The sequence below is a fragment of the Ursus maritimus genome, unplaced genomic scaffold, assembly GCF_017311325.1.
Source record: "Ursus maritimus isolate PB19 unplaced genomic scaffold, ASM1731132v1 scaffold_19, whole genome shotgun sequence".
In the NCBI taxonomy this organism is placed as follows: Eukaryota; Metazoa; Chordata; class Mammalia; order Carnivora; family Ursidae; genus Ursus; species Ursus maritimus.
Window position 1 is genome coordinate 39,087,925 of NW_024424341.1, and position 14,737 is coordinate 39,102,661.

General features: G+C 50.3%; 1 protein-coding gene across 1 annotated transcript in view; it reads right to left on the reverse strand.

The window, feature by feature from the left end:
• ANKRD27 (ankyrin repeat domain 27) overlaps positions 1 to 14,737 on the reverse strand; it is a 47,967-nt gene that overhangs the window by 17,907 nt on the left and 15,323 nt on the right. The window contains exons 4-17 of the mRNA XM_040633692.1: positions 13,274 to 13,430; positions 12,364 to 12,518; positions 11,857 to 11,916; positions 11,716 to 11,769; positions 11,538 to 11,603; positions 11,372 to 11,448; positions 10,579 to 10,700; positions 9,143 to 9,221; positions 8,511 to 8,643; positions 3,551 to 3,643; positions 2,354 to 2,481; positions 1,309 to 1,391; positions 734 to 849; positions 220 to 312 (exon numbers count right to left, since the gene is read on the reverse strand). Of these exons, the coding sequence (XP_040489626.1) occupies positions 220 to 312; positions 734 to 849; positions 1,309 to 1,391; positions 2,354 to 2,481; positions 3,551 to 3,643; positions 8,511 to 8,643; positions 9,143 to 9,221; positions 10,579 to 10,700; positions 11,372 to 11,448; positions 11,538 to 11,603; positions 11,716 to 11,769; positions 11,857 to 11,916; positions 12,364 to 12,518; positions 13,274 to 13,430 (1,416 nt within the window). The remainder of the gene's footprint in view (positions 1 to 219; positions 313 to 733; positions 850 to 1,308; positions 1,392 to 2,353; positions 2,482 to 3,550; positions 3,644 to 8,510; positions 8,644 to 9,142; positions 9,222 to 10,578; positions 10,701 to 11,371; positions 11,449 to 11,537; positions 11,604 to 11,715; positions 11,770 to 11,856; positions 11,917 to 12,363; positions 12,519 to 13,273; positions 13,431 to 14,737) is intronic.

Genomic DNA, 14,737 nt, shown 5'->3' on the forward strand with positions numbered 1-14,737 from the left:
TAACGGGCAATTCAAGTTTAGATTTCTCTTATTTCAGTAGAGCATCTGTGATAAATTTAAGGCTTTTTTTAATTAAAAAGAAATTACACACCAAATGTTCCAGTACCGATCAACAGCATAAAGCCTGACGTTCACCCGACCAGAAACTCGCATCTCTCGGCGAGCGAGAAAGGGGAAGAACGGCAACCCTGGGGGCGGGGGGGGAGGGGTGCCACTCACGTCTTCGTGACCGTAGGTGCAGGCCAGGTGGAGCGGCGTGTTACCGTTGTTGTCCTGCACCTCGGGGCTGGCTTTGTAATGCAGGAGCAGCAGCTGCCAAAGGAGAAGGGAGAGCAGGTGAGCACCGGCCGCCCCGCGACGCTGACCCACGCTTCCTCGGGCAGCGTGGCCCGGAGTCTCACTGCGGAGCCCACGCCTTCCCACCGGCAACCCTGTGGACCTACACTACAATCAAAATTCTATCATCCCTCTCATCCTTCCCTTCAAAACGCTGAGAGATTAAAGAACAAGGCCCACAGCCCCACCCTTCTCCCCAGAAGCCATCGTGAGGCTTCAAGTCGACACCGAAGGGTTTCGTCCAGTGGATCCACAGGCAGGTGCCGTGGCCTCGGACACACGGCCCATCCTGTGAGGCTGGGGAAGAGCCGGGGTGCGAGGCAGGAGCGGGGCCGTGAGGTGGACATGCGGAGCTGGGCTCGTCTGAGCACGCGCAGGGGGTGGCACCCCTGCTCACCGTGACGCTCTGATAGCCCTTCTGGCAGGCGAGATGCAGCGGGGCAGACCCGTGATAGTCCGTGGCGTTTACCACCGCGCCTCTGGAGACCAGGAGGTCAATGAGGGATGCCTGCCCTGCAGAACAGAGGGATTTCACCAGAGAGAAGGAAAGAGCCGGGGCCTCTCCAAATCCTAAACGGGAAGTCCCATTATTTTACCCTCTTATTCTCTGGTAGGGGACATGCCAGGAAGTGTTTCTCCCCTTGAGAGGAACCAGAGCTAACATCAAGTCAGACTTCCTGGGGTGGGCCCCCCTCCCTCCGGAAGGGGCTCGGCTCTGGTCCACCTCTCAGCAACAGAAGGTAGTGGAAAAGAGTCTTAGATATCCACAGAAGATTCTGTGGTTTATCAGTTCACAGGATGGAATACTGTGCGACCATTACGAAAACAGCAAAGCCCCTGGGGGTGGCCCATGACACAGGCCCTTCCACACCCAACTCCACCACCCCCATCAGTCAGGCCTCTGCTGGGCCACCCCTGGCTCCATCCCTTTGCCTTAGTAGCCCAACCAAAGGCCAACCCAAGACCACATACCACAGAGGGCGGCCACATGGAGCGGTGTGTGACCCCTGTCATCTCTGGAAAATGGAGTGACAACGGAGGGATCGTTCAGCCTCCTAAAAGAGGGAGAAGAGGGGCCCCTGGGTGGCTCAGTTGGTTGGGCATCCGACTCTTGATTTCAGCTGAGGTCATGATCTCAGGGTCGTGAGATCAAGCCCCACATTGGGCTCATGTTGAGCATGAAACCTGCTTAAGAGTCTCCCTCTCCCTCTGCCCCTCCCCACCCCTACTCTCACGCTCTCTCTAAAAAAAAAGAGAGAGTGAGAGAGATAGAAGACATAGAAAAATACACCCTAGGAATGGCAGGGAAAAGCCTCTCCCTACCAGGTTGGACATGCCAGTGTCCTGGGGCTAGCAGACAGATCTCAGGATGTTAGCCAAGCTGTATCTCTTTAACAGTGTCCGAGAAATCATCCAGCCCCTGCTCGGTCTCCTGCAGGGTGAGGGTCTGGTTCCAGCATCCCTCCCCCACCCACCCGTCTAGGCTCTGACACCCAGCAGAATAGCCTGACAAGGGGAAGGGAAAGGTCACCGGAGAAGCTGACATTCCTTCCATCCTAAAATCTACTTTCTGGGGCTGGGTAGGCTCTGTACCCACCTACTCTGGCATCCGGACCAGCAGCATGCCAAGTAATTTTAGGACCTTTATTCCACCTGATTCTCCAAAGAGGTGGATGTTACTGTCTCCACTTAACAGCAGAGGAAGTTGAGTGCAGCAAGGGATTCAAAATTGCACAACAGGGGCGCCTGGGTGGCTCAGTCAGGCGTCTGCCTTCAGCTCAGGTCATGATCTCGGGGTCCTGGGATCAAGCCCCACATTGGGTTCCCTGCTCAGTGGGGAGTTTGCTTCTCCCTCTGCCTCTGCCCCCCCCTCGTGTGTGTGCATGCGCTCTCTCTCTCTCTCAAATAAATAAAATCTTAAAAAAAAAAAAATCGCACGACACACCAGTGGAAAGTTCTGCCCAGGCCCGCGCCTCCTCCTTGCCAGCACGCTGAGCCTCCATGGGGACACTCTTACCCAGAGACAAGTTTCTCACAGTCGTCACAGAAGCACAGAGGGTGACACATCCTTTGGACGGCATCTTTGTCTTGGTCATCTTGGCTCAGAAGTCTTTCCACTTCTTTCTGGTTACCCGCTGCAATGTGCTACAAAGTGACATTAAAAACACTACCAAAGTTAAGGAATGCTTCTCTTCTTAAGGCGTGAAGTTTTGGAGCCTGCTTACAGAAACATGTTTCTATGCACGCATGGATGACAGGACTTGCTCTCTGGGATGTGTTTTAAAATAATCTGGGTGGACAGGGAAAGCAGGTGGGGGTGGAGACGAAATAGGACAGAGATGGCCAAGGAGATGGTCACGTGGGTGTGCATTTACACTCTCTTTACTTTTGGAAATGTTACAAATCTTCCGTAGCTTAAAACAACAATATGACAAAATTCCCAAAGCAATCGTGGGGGAGGATCATGCCTCCTGAACCTCAGGGTGGATGCAGACCCCTCCCTAGAACACGCCTCGGTCCTGAACTCTTGTGTTCTAACAAAGCCTTGGTTTGTGGGGAAAGGGAACGGCTGCAGTAGCAAGAGATCCCATCCACAAACGAGCCAGCAGGGCAGGGCTCAGCCCTGGGATTCCAGGATGTGCTCCTCTCAGGGACCGAGACGTTCTGGGGAGCATGCTGCCCCTGGGAGGCTCCCTGAGTGCTCCAGGAACCCACGGCGGCTCCGGGTGGCCAGAAGCACCCACAGGCTCCCTGAGGAGGTCTGCCCTCACCCAGCCCTCGCCGACGACCCAGGAGGGCACCTCGCTAGCCTCCCAGGGGCAATCACATCTGAGCAGGGAGCCGCCTGCACGCGCCGAGTGATAAAACCACTGCTGCGCACTGAGCTCTCAGCCTGGGGCGTGCTCACGTGAACATCGGCGGTGCGGGGCTCCCGGAGCCCAGGGAGGCGTCAGCTCTGCACCTCGGAGCTGGCCTCGACGAACAGGTGGAGAGAGGACCACCTGGGCAGGGGGCTCCAGGCATGCTGCCCCTCCTGGCCACAGCACAGCACACCTTGGGGGAGATGCCCAGACGTAAAACCTCAGCATTCCCGGACCCGCGCTGGGCACAACGCGAACTTCGGTGTTGAACCAAGCACACTGCCCTGATGGACGCTGGAGAGATGAAACGTCCCTCACACGCCTGTGCCCGCATGGCCTTCCCGGTGTCTTACCTTAAACAGACAATCAATGGGAGTTGAAGTCATCTGAGACAGCAGACTCATTCTCTGCTTCAGGAACAGACGGTCACCAAAGCCCTCAGACTCCTGCAGGAAAAACCCAATAATCTGTTCTTATCAACTTGTCACATGATGTCAGAGCAGATCCTTCGCAATGGAGAACCCGGGTGCGGTCCTTGATATTTCTGCACAGAACAGGGTCGGCAGAGCCTTTCTCCCTGGGCCAGAGAGCAGATCCTCATCGGCCGGACGAAGGGCTTGCCGTCTGTCCCTCCAGGAAGCAGCCGCTGGGCGGGGAGCCCTAGGGGCCTGGGGATACACTGCCTCTGTGCACACATGCGTGGAATGTGTCATCACTGAGTGTGGAATGTAGCGAGCTCACACCATCCTCCCCAGGACGGAAGCCTGGATTGCCCCTGGCCGCCTCCTCCTCTCAGACCGCTATCCTAAAGCCTGCACAGCCCTGGGCATACAGAGAGGACAGCCATCTGACAGACTGTTCTAGATTTCCCAGTGTCAAGCAGCAGGAGCAGGAGAGAGAGGAGTCTTGCTTTCTGAACATGCTTATTAAAACAGCAGACGGGGGCGCCTGGGTGGCACAGTGGTTAAGCATCTGCCTTCGGCTCAGGGCGTGGTCCCGGCGTTCTGGGATCGAGCCCCACATCAGGCTCCTCCGCTGGAAGCCTGCTTCTTCCTCTCCCACTCCCCCTGCTTGTGTTCCCTCTCTCACTGGCTGTCTCTATCTCTGTCGAATAAATAAATAAAATCTTAAAAAAAAAAAAAAAAAAACAGCAAACGAAGATGGCCACTGTTCCCAAATCCTGTGATACACTGGGGTCTGCCCCAAATAATAAATTCACGTCTTTGTGTTGCAGGTAATGTTTAGTTTGATACAAAAATCTAAAAATGCATCCTTCCTTTATGAAATAATTCCTAGCGAGACATTGCAATGCTCCCTGGAGAACCTGCAACTTGACGGGTGACGAATTAACTGCCTCAAAAGAGTCTCAGTGGGAGGTAAAGGGAGTTTCTCCCCGCAGCCAGCTGCTGCCGGAAGAACTCACCGAACCCTGACAAAAGTATGGGAGAAGGCCCTTCATGGCCCTCAAAGTTCTGACCCAGAGATCCTGGCTGACACCTCAGGGGTCGGTCCCTTTCTGGGGTCCTCTGTCAGGCACTGTCCCTCACGCTGGCAGCCCTGAGAGGGTTAAACACACACCAACCTCTCAGAACGAGAGCCCGTTTGCTCCCAGCTGCCATCTGCTGTATAAAGTTCTAACAACCTGTTTTATTCAGTGATTTATAGCCAAACAGCTTAGAGTCAGAGAACCGTGAAAGACACTGTTGCTTGTCCCCTCCTCCACTCTGGGTAACTATATGAAGGGCAGTGACGAAGAGAGGCAAGTCCTCGGGGCCTGAACCTTCAAGGAGAAATGACCTACTGGGAGAGACAGCATATCAGCTCAGATCTGTTTGGGAAGGGGGGTAAATACTATTTATGAGAAACCCAGCACAGTGAGAAAGATCAGAAGCCCAAGAAGCTGAACAGAGAAGGGGACTGATTCATTCAGGGTTCTGTTTTCTAGTCTCCAAGGTTTAAACTAGAGTCATCCCAGTAATGCTCATTTTCAAAAAGCTTCGGCTCAGGTCATGATCCTGGGGTCCCAGGACTGAGTATCATATCGGACTCCCCGCCCAACGGGGAGTCTGCTTCTCCCTCTGAGCCTCCCCCTGCTCGTGCTCCCTCTCTCTCATTCTCTCTCTAATAAATAAATAAAATCTTAAAAAAAAAAAAAAACTAGTCTTGATTTTCAAGTCTTTTAAGTCTTTATGCTTAAAGAATGTATATATGGTCACCTCAGAGACAATTAGATCTTGGGGGGGAAATTTCTGTGAAACTACATCATATTACATAAAGAGGTAATAGGAAAACAAAATTTGATTTACTAATACTGAGTCCTGAATGCTCTCCAGAAACCTCACCTGCTGTGTGGAGATCCACTTGAGCTCCTTCCCCAGGAAGGGACATGGACACATCGTCCTGGCCTCACACCTTCCAAGACAGAACTGCACTAGGACAGGAAGCCAGTCAGCAGCTGAGGCTGACCAAGGCCAAGGCAGAATCTCAATGCCGGCATCACAAAAGACAAGGAAGCCACCACACCTGTTCTATCAACACAGGTAAGTAGCACCTCTCACGCCTGCCCCACACAAGGCCCAAGGGACTGGCTCCACGGCCACCTGTAAGGATGAGGCACACCTTGTCCCAACACCTGGCGGGACCAACCACCCCCATTCAGAAAGGCAGGACCAGGACCGGGGGCAGACACCCTAGACAAGAGGGGCACACAGGGCGGTATCCCCACCTTGTCCAGAGAGCCTATCCACACAGGATGCACCAGAGAACCTGGAAACAGAGACACGCAGACGCGGGGGTGTTGGAGAACCAAGCTGAGGGCACCAGTATCAGCTCATGCTTCACAAATGCCCTTCCAAACACCCTAGTTCATTCTTGCAAACTCCTAGCAAGAGGTGAAACACACAGCACCACCTTCAGGGTGGATGGGAAGCAGACAGAAACTTAGAGATACAGACTTGACCAAGGGCAAACACAAGTGCTGGGCTCAAACCAACTCTAGCACAAGAGGGGCCACCCCTCAAAACTCCCCTCATCCAGGGGTGCCTGGCTGGCTCAGTTAGTGGAGCATGCGAGTCCTGATCTCGGGATTGTGAGTTCGAGCCCCATGGCGGGTGTAGAGATGACTTAAAAAGAAAACCTTTAAAAATACATAAATAAAAATTAAAAACCAAAACAACTCCCCCAGATCCCACTCCGGATATTGTCTGAAGTCAAAGTGGGTGTGGGAAGCTGACGAGTGCTGCGTGGTCAGCCACCTCCTTCCATTCTGGTCAAAGGCTTCAGGTGTTAGCCTTGCTGCCTACACGTCACAGAAAGCAAGCAGGATGGCCACTGTGCAGTTATGGGGGCAGCAAGGGGATGGCAGCACTTCCCTCTAGGTGACAGGGGGCACCCTTGGCCCCATCGAGAAGCATCAGGCAATTCCTACCATCAGCCTATGTGCCAACAAGAGGAGCACAGTCTCAAATTTTAGTTAAAAATACAATTGTATAGGGACACATGGGTGGCTCAGTCGGTTGGGCGTCCAACTCTTGGTTTCAGCTCAGGTCATCTCAGGGTTGTGGGATCGAGCCCCGTGTCAGGCTCCTCGCTCAGCATGGGGTCTGCTTGAGATTCTTTCCCTCTCCCTCTCTCTCTGCTCCTCCCTCTGCTCACACACACACACTCTCTCTCTCTAAAATAGGGAAGGCATGCGATGTGATGAGCACTGGGTGTTATATACACTTAATCAATCACTGAACACTGCACCAAAAATTAGTCATGTACTATATACTGGCTAATTGAATTTAAATCAAAAATAGATTAATTAAAAAATAAACTAAAAAAAAATAATAAAATAACAAAGTCTTTAAAAAATTGTACAGGCACAGAAAAAAGACATGTACCAAAACGTTAAAAAGTCATCCCCAGTTGGTGAGTTTGTGAGAGGTATTTGCGATCTTCCCTGCAAGTGTATACAGCTGTCCCTCGAGCAACACAGAGCTAAACTGCATGGGTCCACTTAGATGGCGACAGACACAGGACAGTACTATGAACATATGTTCTCTTCCTTATGATTTCCCTTAGTAACATTTTTTCTCCAGCTGACTTTATTGTAAAAGTACGGTATGTATGATATATATAACATACACAATATGTGTTAATCAACTGTTTATATCATCAGTTAGGCCTCTGGTCAACAGTAGGCTACTAGTAGTTAAGTCCTGGGGGGTCACAAGTTATATGCGGCTTTTCGACCACGTGGAGGGTCAGCAACTTTAACCCCTATGTTGTTCAAGGGTCAACTGTATATGGTAAATATTGTTTATAAGCAAGCATTGGTCTCCTAATCAGAAAAAAAAAAAACTATTCTTTTGGTAAAAACAGTGTAAAATGCTACATACAATATAATTTAAATTATGTGAAATATACAGGGATGGGAGAAAGACAGGAGAACAAATCTTTTAACGATGAGTGATTTTGCCCAAGTGCACCTGTCTGGGCAGACCTCTGGTTTTTTCCAGATATTTTAACTCATCATTACTTTGGGAGATTCTACCATCAGCAGAAAATTAAGATCAAGGGAATGCTCAGTCCGCAGGACTCCTGGCGTGTAATACAGGAATCTCTTCATCTTACTAATTTCCACGTTGTGACTTCTGTGCGTACTGTCACATTTTGCCAGCTGGTGCAGTAGGCCAGCAGTGCAATCTTGGTGTAAGATTCTCACACTTCACATCGAAATACAACCACCTCCCTTAAGCATAGCTCACCGAGAAAATCATAAGGCCAGTGAGTCCTAAAATTGCGTATGTGAATAATTCCATCTCTTGCCTAGATATCCAAACTCATGGTTTCTAGCTCCTCCCTTCTGCCTATGTGCTTTTTTGAGAATGGCAAGGATTAATAAAGCAGGATTTTAACTGAATCCCGGTCATATTCTGCCAACTTTCATAACCAATTGGGTGCTTATCGTTTCAGGCTGCTGGGTGGCTATCAAGCCTCAGAGCCCTTAGACAGCAGAGGCCTCGTTCTTGGGAGACCATTTAAGAATCCCCCTCCCCCACGGCGCCTGGGTGGCTCAGTCAGTTAAGCGTGTGCCTTCGACTCAGGTCATGATCTCCCTGGGATCGAGCCCCATGTCAGGCTCCCTCTCCCTCTGCTGTTACCCTGCTTGTACGCTCACTCGCTCCCCGCCCCCTCAATCTCAAATAAATAAATCTTGAGGAGAAAAAAAAAGAAGAAGAGAATCCCCCTCCCCACCCGCCAACCTCAGAACCCTACCAAAGGTGCCCTGACACCCACAAAGAAAGGCCAGGGCAGGAGGGATCTTACGGGCGGCTTAACGGAGAGGCTTCCTTGCCGAATATATTCGATCGCAGCCTCAATCGAGGTCAGGCAGTATCCCAATTCATCTTTTGCTGAGCTGCTAAATCTGAAGTTTTTGATATAACTCAAATTTGCCATCCTAACAAAAGAAGAAAAAAGTTTCACTGTTGTGGACCCAATCAATTAACACCTCTCCAGAAACAGCGCTATGGACTTGAGTGACTGAAGTCAGTTAGCTCCAGGAGCTATGACTGCTCCCCCCTTAAGCTCTAGAGTGTGCAATTAGGAAAATAAGGAAAACTACTTGGTCCTTTCCAGTATACCAATATACCAGTTTTTAAAAAGCTAACTACTATAAAGTGACCCGGGGGTTCCCATCAGAAGAAAACGGGCTTTGGAGTCAAACAGAACTGCAGTCAGCGTCCCGCTGAGTCACTGGCTAGCTGCGTGTTCCATAAGCTCTCTGGGCCTCAGTTTCCCCATCTGTAAATGGGATGACAGCCACCCCCTGCAGAACGAAGGCAGGGCAGACACAACCATGGACTCATAAGGGGCGCTTGATGTCCTGGAGTTATATACTAAAACCATCCCAGCACAATGCTGCCATCTTGAAAAAGTATTTTAACCCAAAATATTACCAATTAGGGATCTCTGTTTTCACAAGCAAATACAACAGGACCGACAGCAGATCATCAGCACACATGGTCTCCAAGTTAACTGCAGGGGGGGGAAAGCACATGTTCGAAGCCATCATGAGACCGGTGTTTCAACTTCCCGCCATCATCCAACCCACAAAGCCACAATCCAGTAAGACTACACATCAGGGAGAAGTTCCACTGCACAATTTCCTTTACAGAGTCCTGAATTACTGTCACATTTGAGAGGGAAATGAATGCCTAGCATTCTCAGAACATGTGCAAAAGGAGGAAATTCCAAGCAGACTCCCCCCTCGCCACCTTCCAGGCGGTTCAAGTCAGTGATGGAGGACACGAGGTGAAGGTGTGCCCAGAGCCACCGAGAAAAGCCTCTTTCCTCCTGAGGTCATTTCCATTTTATACACTGCAAGCAAAGTCTAATGCTCACGTTTGAATAGCACAAAAGAGCAAACTGTGACTGTCTCTCCCATCCCTGCTGCCCAATCTTCCCCCCGAGGCTACTGCTGCTGCTTCCACCTAACCTTCCGGAGACAGTCCAGGAACTCACCACCGTGCATCTGGATGTAGAGCCGCCCCTTTCTCTGGAATGTCGTTGGAAGTGTACCATATACGCTCCCTTTTATTTCACTTAATGCGCTGTGACGATCACCCCCTATCTGCACACATGGGTAGGACTCCCTTTTACTTTTTTCTCAGCTTGTTTTGCTTTACTTTTTATAATGAAAAATTTTAAACAGACACAAAATTAGGAAGAAGGATCTAATGAACAGTTGAACCCCCGTGTGCCCATCACCAGCTTGGATCATTTTTTTTTTAAATTAAAGTTTTGTAATTTTAGCCAAAAAATGTCAATGGAACGGCTTCGGGTTGGAACACAGCTGCAGAAGGGGACCGGTGAGCAATGTGGCGTGGACTAAACAGTCGGCCGTGAACGTCCTGATGGGGCCATATACCCACACCCTAGCGCCATGACAAGTTCAAGAGAACCCCAACAGGAAGCTTAAAGTCAATCACACACACTGCTGTACCTTGACAAGCTCAGACTTGGGCTGTGGACAGTGTCATTCTGGAACCCCAAAGCTACTGAAAAGGCAGGGTCTCAAAGAACCTATGCCACTTGGATTCTGATTTATAGACCAGCTGTGTGACGCCCACGGCGGTATGGGGAGGCCTGGCTCACTTTTGAGGCCGCTCCTCCTCCGCCACCGTTCTCTTACTCTTATCTGCCTTCCTACCCCCGAATCCCCGTTACTAGGCACCCACGCATCAGAGCAGACTCCAGTGTGCTCACACGGGGGTGCTCTGCTGCACGTCAGCCCACTGGTGTGATCCTTGAAGACGACACCGCTCCTTAACAGACTTTTGCATCTGGACGGAAGTGTCTACGCCACCATCAGGCCCCTCCCCCGAGCACACACCTCTCTGGCTGGGAGACTGGGTTATGAGCCGCACCACCTTTCGCAAACAAATCAGCTTCTGCTGTGGGGAGGTGCACTTGTTCAGCTGAGCCAGCTCTCTCTTTGCACGAGGTATGTTGAAGCTGCAAAATAATTTGGGAAGTGACAACTTAAGACCACGGTGGGAGGGCCCTTCTTCCCTGATCTAATAGCACACCCCCAGCTTACACTGCTTACGACCAACTGTAAGTAACGACAAACAAAAGTAGAAACCCAGAAGCAGTCAGACTCAAATCAGTGGCAAACTCAACACCTCTGAATGTCCCATTCAGGATGCAAAACGGTATTACAGCTGCACCAAAAAATGAGGGGAAAAAAAGTAAAAATCCTTAGCCCCAGAGTGAGACAGCTCAAAGGAGTTAAAATCGTTTCAACATAAATACTTTAGACATTTTTGTAGCCTAAAGAAACATAAATTAATTCAAAGCCAGGTGCCTCTCTGGCAGGCCTCCCTCAGATGGGCAGGCGAGGAGCGGTGTCTGCACGTGGGACCCACCTGGGTGAGCGGTGTGCCTGTCAAGAAACCAGCTGTGCGAAACCCCCGCCCCTCGAGCTCCCACCCAGCTGGCAGCAGGGGGAGGAGGGTGACATCTGCCAACCTCAGTCCTTTATCTTTGGTCACAAGTAACCGCACTGCTCCTCAGAATGAACCAAGTCAAATCCATGTGCAGTTCCTGCCGCTGAGAGCCCCGTTTCCAGAAGCAGAACGCCCCAGCCTCCGAGGATGCCGAGCGACGGCAGCACAAACTCTTACCTGCACTCCGGTTTCACGCCAATGTCCTTCTGCTGAAGATCTTGAAGGCTTCTTGTGATTTTATTAAAGGCAGCGTCCTAACAACAGATTTTAACGAAGTTTCAAATTTCTTGAAAAGCTTAGAATAAAGGGCTTCCAACCGGGATGCTGGGGATTTAGGACCTACCTCGCTTGCCTCTATGGTCCCCACGTATTTAAAGATCAGATCATAAATATCATGCTGGACGTACATCTGCAGAATCAACGAACAGACCCCCGTTGCGAGCGCACAGGGGTGACAGGGGGAGCCCCACCCCACCCCCAGCACCGCTGCCCTCTCCCGCCGCACTGGCCTGGCCTCTTACCTCCACTGCCTGCTTCAGCAGGCTCATCTGGGCCTCCTGCTTGGCAAGCATTTTCTGCAGGACAAGAAGGTACCGTTAAAGAGCTCGGATTGGGCATGTGGGCAAACGGTAGTTCTCTCAATTGAAAGTCCTACGGCTTACCAGGTGAGAGTCCCTCAGAAGCTGCTGGAGACATTTGGTGTAGAGAGCATTCACCGAGTCCTGCGCAACACAGAGCAGAGAAATAGGTCACTCGTAATCCAAGTCCCCAACACAAACCCTGAAACGTGTCACGTGTCCCGGAGCGAGAGGTCCCATTTCGCAGGAGGTACTTCCTGGGTGACAAGCTCTTTAAGTCCTGATACAGGCTTATCAAATAAATTATGTGATTTTTTTTTCAACTTTTTTTTTTTTAAGTGTATATGCATGAAGGGTAAGAGAAAATTTCCCTTGGGGTTCACATAGGTGATAACAATATTCACTTTCATACTCTGTCATGTTCGAGTTTTCTCCAGTGGCCTGTACTACTTTTATTGTTAGAAGGAAACATTTAAACAAAGCTCCCGACAGTGGAGGCAGCAAAGTTGCAGAACGCACTGAGAGGGATCCCCGTGTTCTTGAACCAGCCTGAGCCAGGGCACCCTGGCAAAGCAAGACACAGCTACTGACTATGTGTTGACGGAGGCTCTTTCTTTCACATTCCCTGAATGTTCGCTGGAAAGACGCAATGCTCCTGTCAAATCTCTCCGCGTGTCTTCCCAAAAACTCCCTCACATCTTCGATGGTTTTCAGGATAAATGGATCTGAAGATGTTGAAGGCTCTTCTGAAAAAGAGACAGAGGGTCAGGCTGGCTGAAGCCTTCACAGTTTCCTAATGGGGGAAGTACCACATCCTTTGCCCTGCTCCCCCAGGGTCTGGAGCCCCATCTCCCAGGAGAGGACGGGAATTATTTCAAGATACTGCCCAAGAGCAGTCTCGTTACAGGACAGCTCAGGATCCAGAGCGCCTGGCCTCTTGAAGCCCTTTCCTTGGAGAAAACAATTTGAGAACAATTTGAGACCATGGGCATGACCTCTGAGGCTCTGGTGAAGACGACCTGATTCCTGGCAATGGAGGCCTCAGAGTACATTCAGCACACTGTTATCTCAATTTCCTGGAACAACTGAACAATTATTATTTATTAAAAATAATGAGCTCTCAAAGAGGCACAACAGTGGGGCTGGGGGGGGGGGCAATAATGGTGTAAGAGCTAGCTCTAACACTGAGGCCCAGTGTCAAAGCCAGGGCTACCACCCTGCCCAACTCCAGGGGGCAACATTCACACAGAGGTCTACATTGATGTTGCCTCCCAGAACTGTGTAATGTCCAACCTGTGCAACCTTACACAGCAGCCACCAGCCACATTGTCTTAGCTCAAGAAGACTTTTTGATTAAGCTCTGGGGAATTACTGTAAAGTTAGGCAAGCTTCTAATGGGCTCTTGAATATTTTATGGGATGTTTATAACAGCTACGTCAGGAGGAAGTTCAACCAATACAATTCTCCAAATCAGGGGAAAGGGGTTTTTTACCCAGAATACCTGAACTCTCTCTCTTTTCCAAAGGATGGGCTATGCACAGTATGCTGAAACTTTCTTCTTTTTCATTGTAGAAAGTTTCTTCAAAGAGAATGGGCACTGAGAGAAGACAGGCAAAACCAGCTCCTAATTTAATCCTGTTTCCTTGTATAAAGACATCCTGGAACAAGAGAGCCGTCACTGCACCAGCAGCCGGGGGGTGACCACTGATCCCCCCTCCGCCTGGGCCCCGATACAGCGCTGCTTCCGACCTGTCTGCCTTTGCTCCAATGGGGCTTTGCAGGGGAGCAAGAACATTCTTCCAATTTGCTTTTTGATTCTAAAATGTTTTCCTTCCTCTTTGTTCGCCCTGTAGCTACGGCTGATCCTTTTTAAATACTGTGACAGAGATGCATTAAGCTGGTTCTTAGAGCAGAAGAAAACCTGTACCCTCTGGGACAGGAGGAAGAAGGCTCTCCTGGAATGACCTGCCACTGCAAGGGGACAGGCCTGGGGAAGGCATGCTGCCATCCCCGCCACATTCAGCACTCTGGCCACGGCTGGGGTGCCCTGGCAGACGAGCCGTGGTAAGTGTGACTCCTCTGTTCTCCTTGTAGATTTGGCTTCCCCGAAGAGAACAAACTAACAGTGATTGGCATGGCGAACAGGGCTGCTAACCCCCCCCCAGGTGGCGTCCCAGTAACCCCGTGTCCCATCCTGTCCCTCCTCTCCCGCCACAGGCCCACACGAGCCCTAGTTGTCAGGTCCAAGGGACCGAGCTGCACCAAATGCACCTGGGCCCATGCCAGTCCCTGCAACAAACAGAACACCCTGTCCCAGAATCTCGCTACCTCCCCTTAAAAAGTAAGAAAACGCGGACCCCAAAGAAGACAGACGTCATACATCTCCTGTCATGACATGCTGAGAGAGAGAAAACGCCCTTCCAACCGTGAGGGAACCTCTGAGAACCCCAGGCTGAGGGAGAGTCTACAAAGCAAAACAGTCCATGTCATGAAAGACAAAGACAGCCCGAGGATTGTGCCAAATCGAAGGAAACTTAAAAGACCAGCAACTAAAGGCACTGCAGGGTCCTGGATCTGAAAAGAAAAAAAAAAATTTCTAGGAAAGGATATTATTTGTATAATTAGCACGATTTGTATGAGGACAGTGTGTTGAGCGGTTCATTTTCCTGAGTGCGCTCACTCTGCTGTAATTCGCAGGAAAGGCATGTTTTAGAATAAAGGGACATGGTATCTGCAACTCACTCTTTTTCTGAAAAATGTTCAGAAAAAGCAACAGTAGCGTGTGGGGTGTGGGGGAGAGGGACTGAGAAAACAAATGTGGCCAAAATGCTCACAGCAGACCAATCTGGGGGAAGAGTGTAGGAGAGTTCTTTGTGCTTTACTGAAGCTTTCTCTAGGTTTGAGATTATTTCAAAAGAATGTGTTTTTGGTTTTTTTCAACTTATTTAAGTTTTTTTTTTTTTTT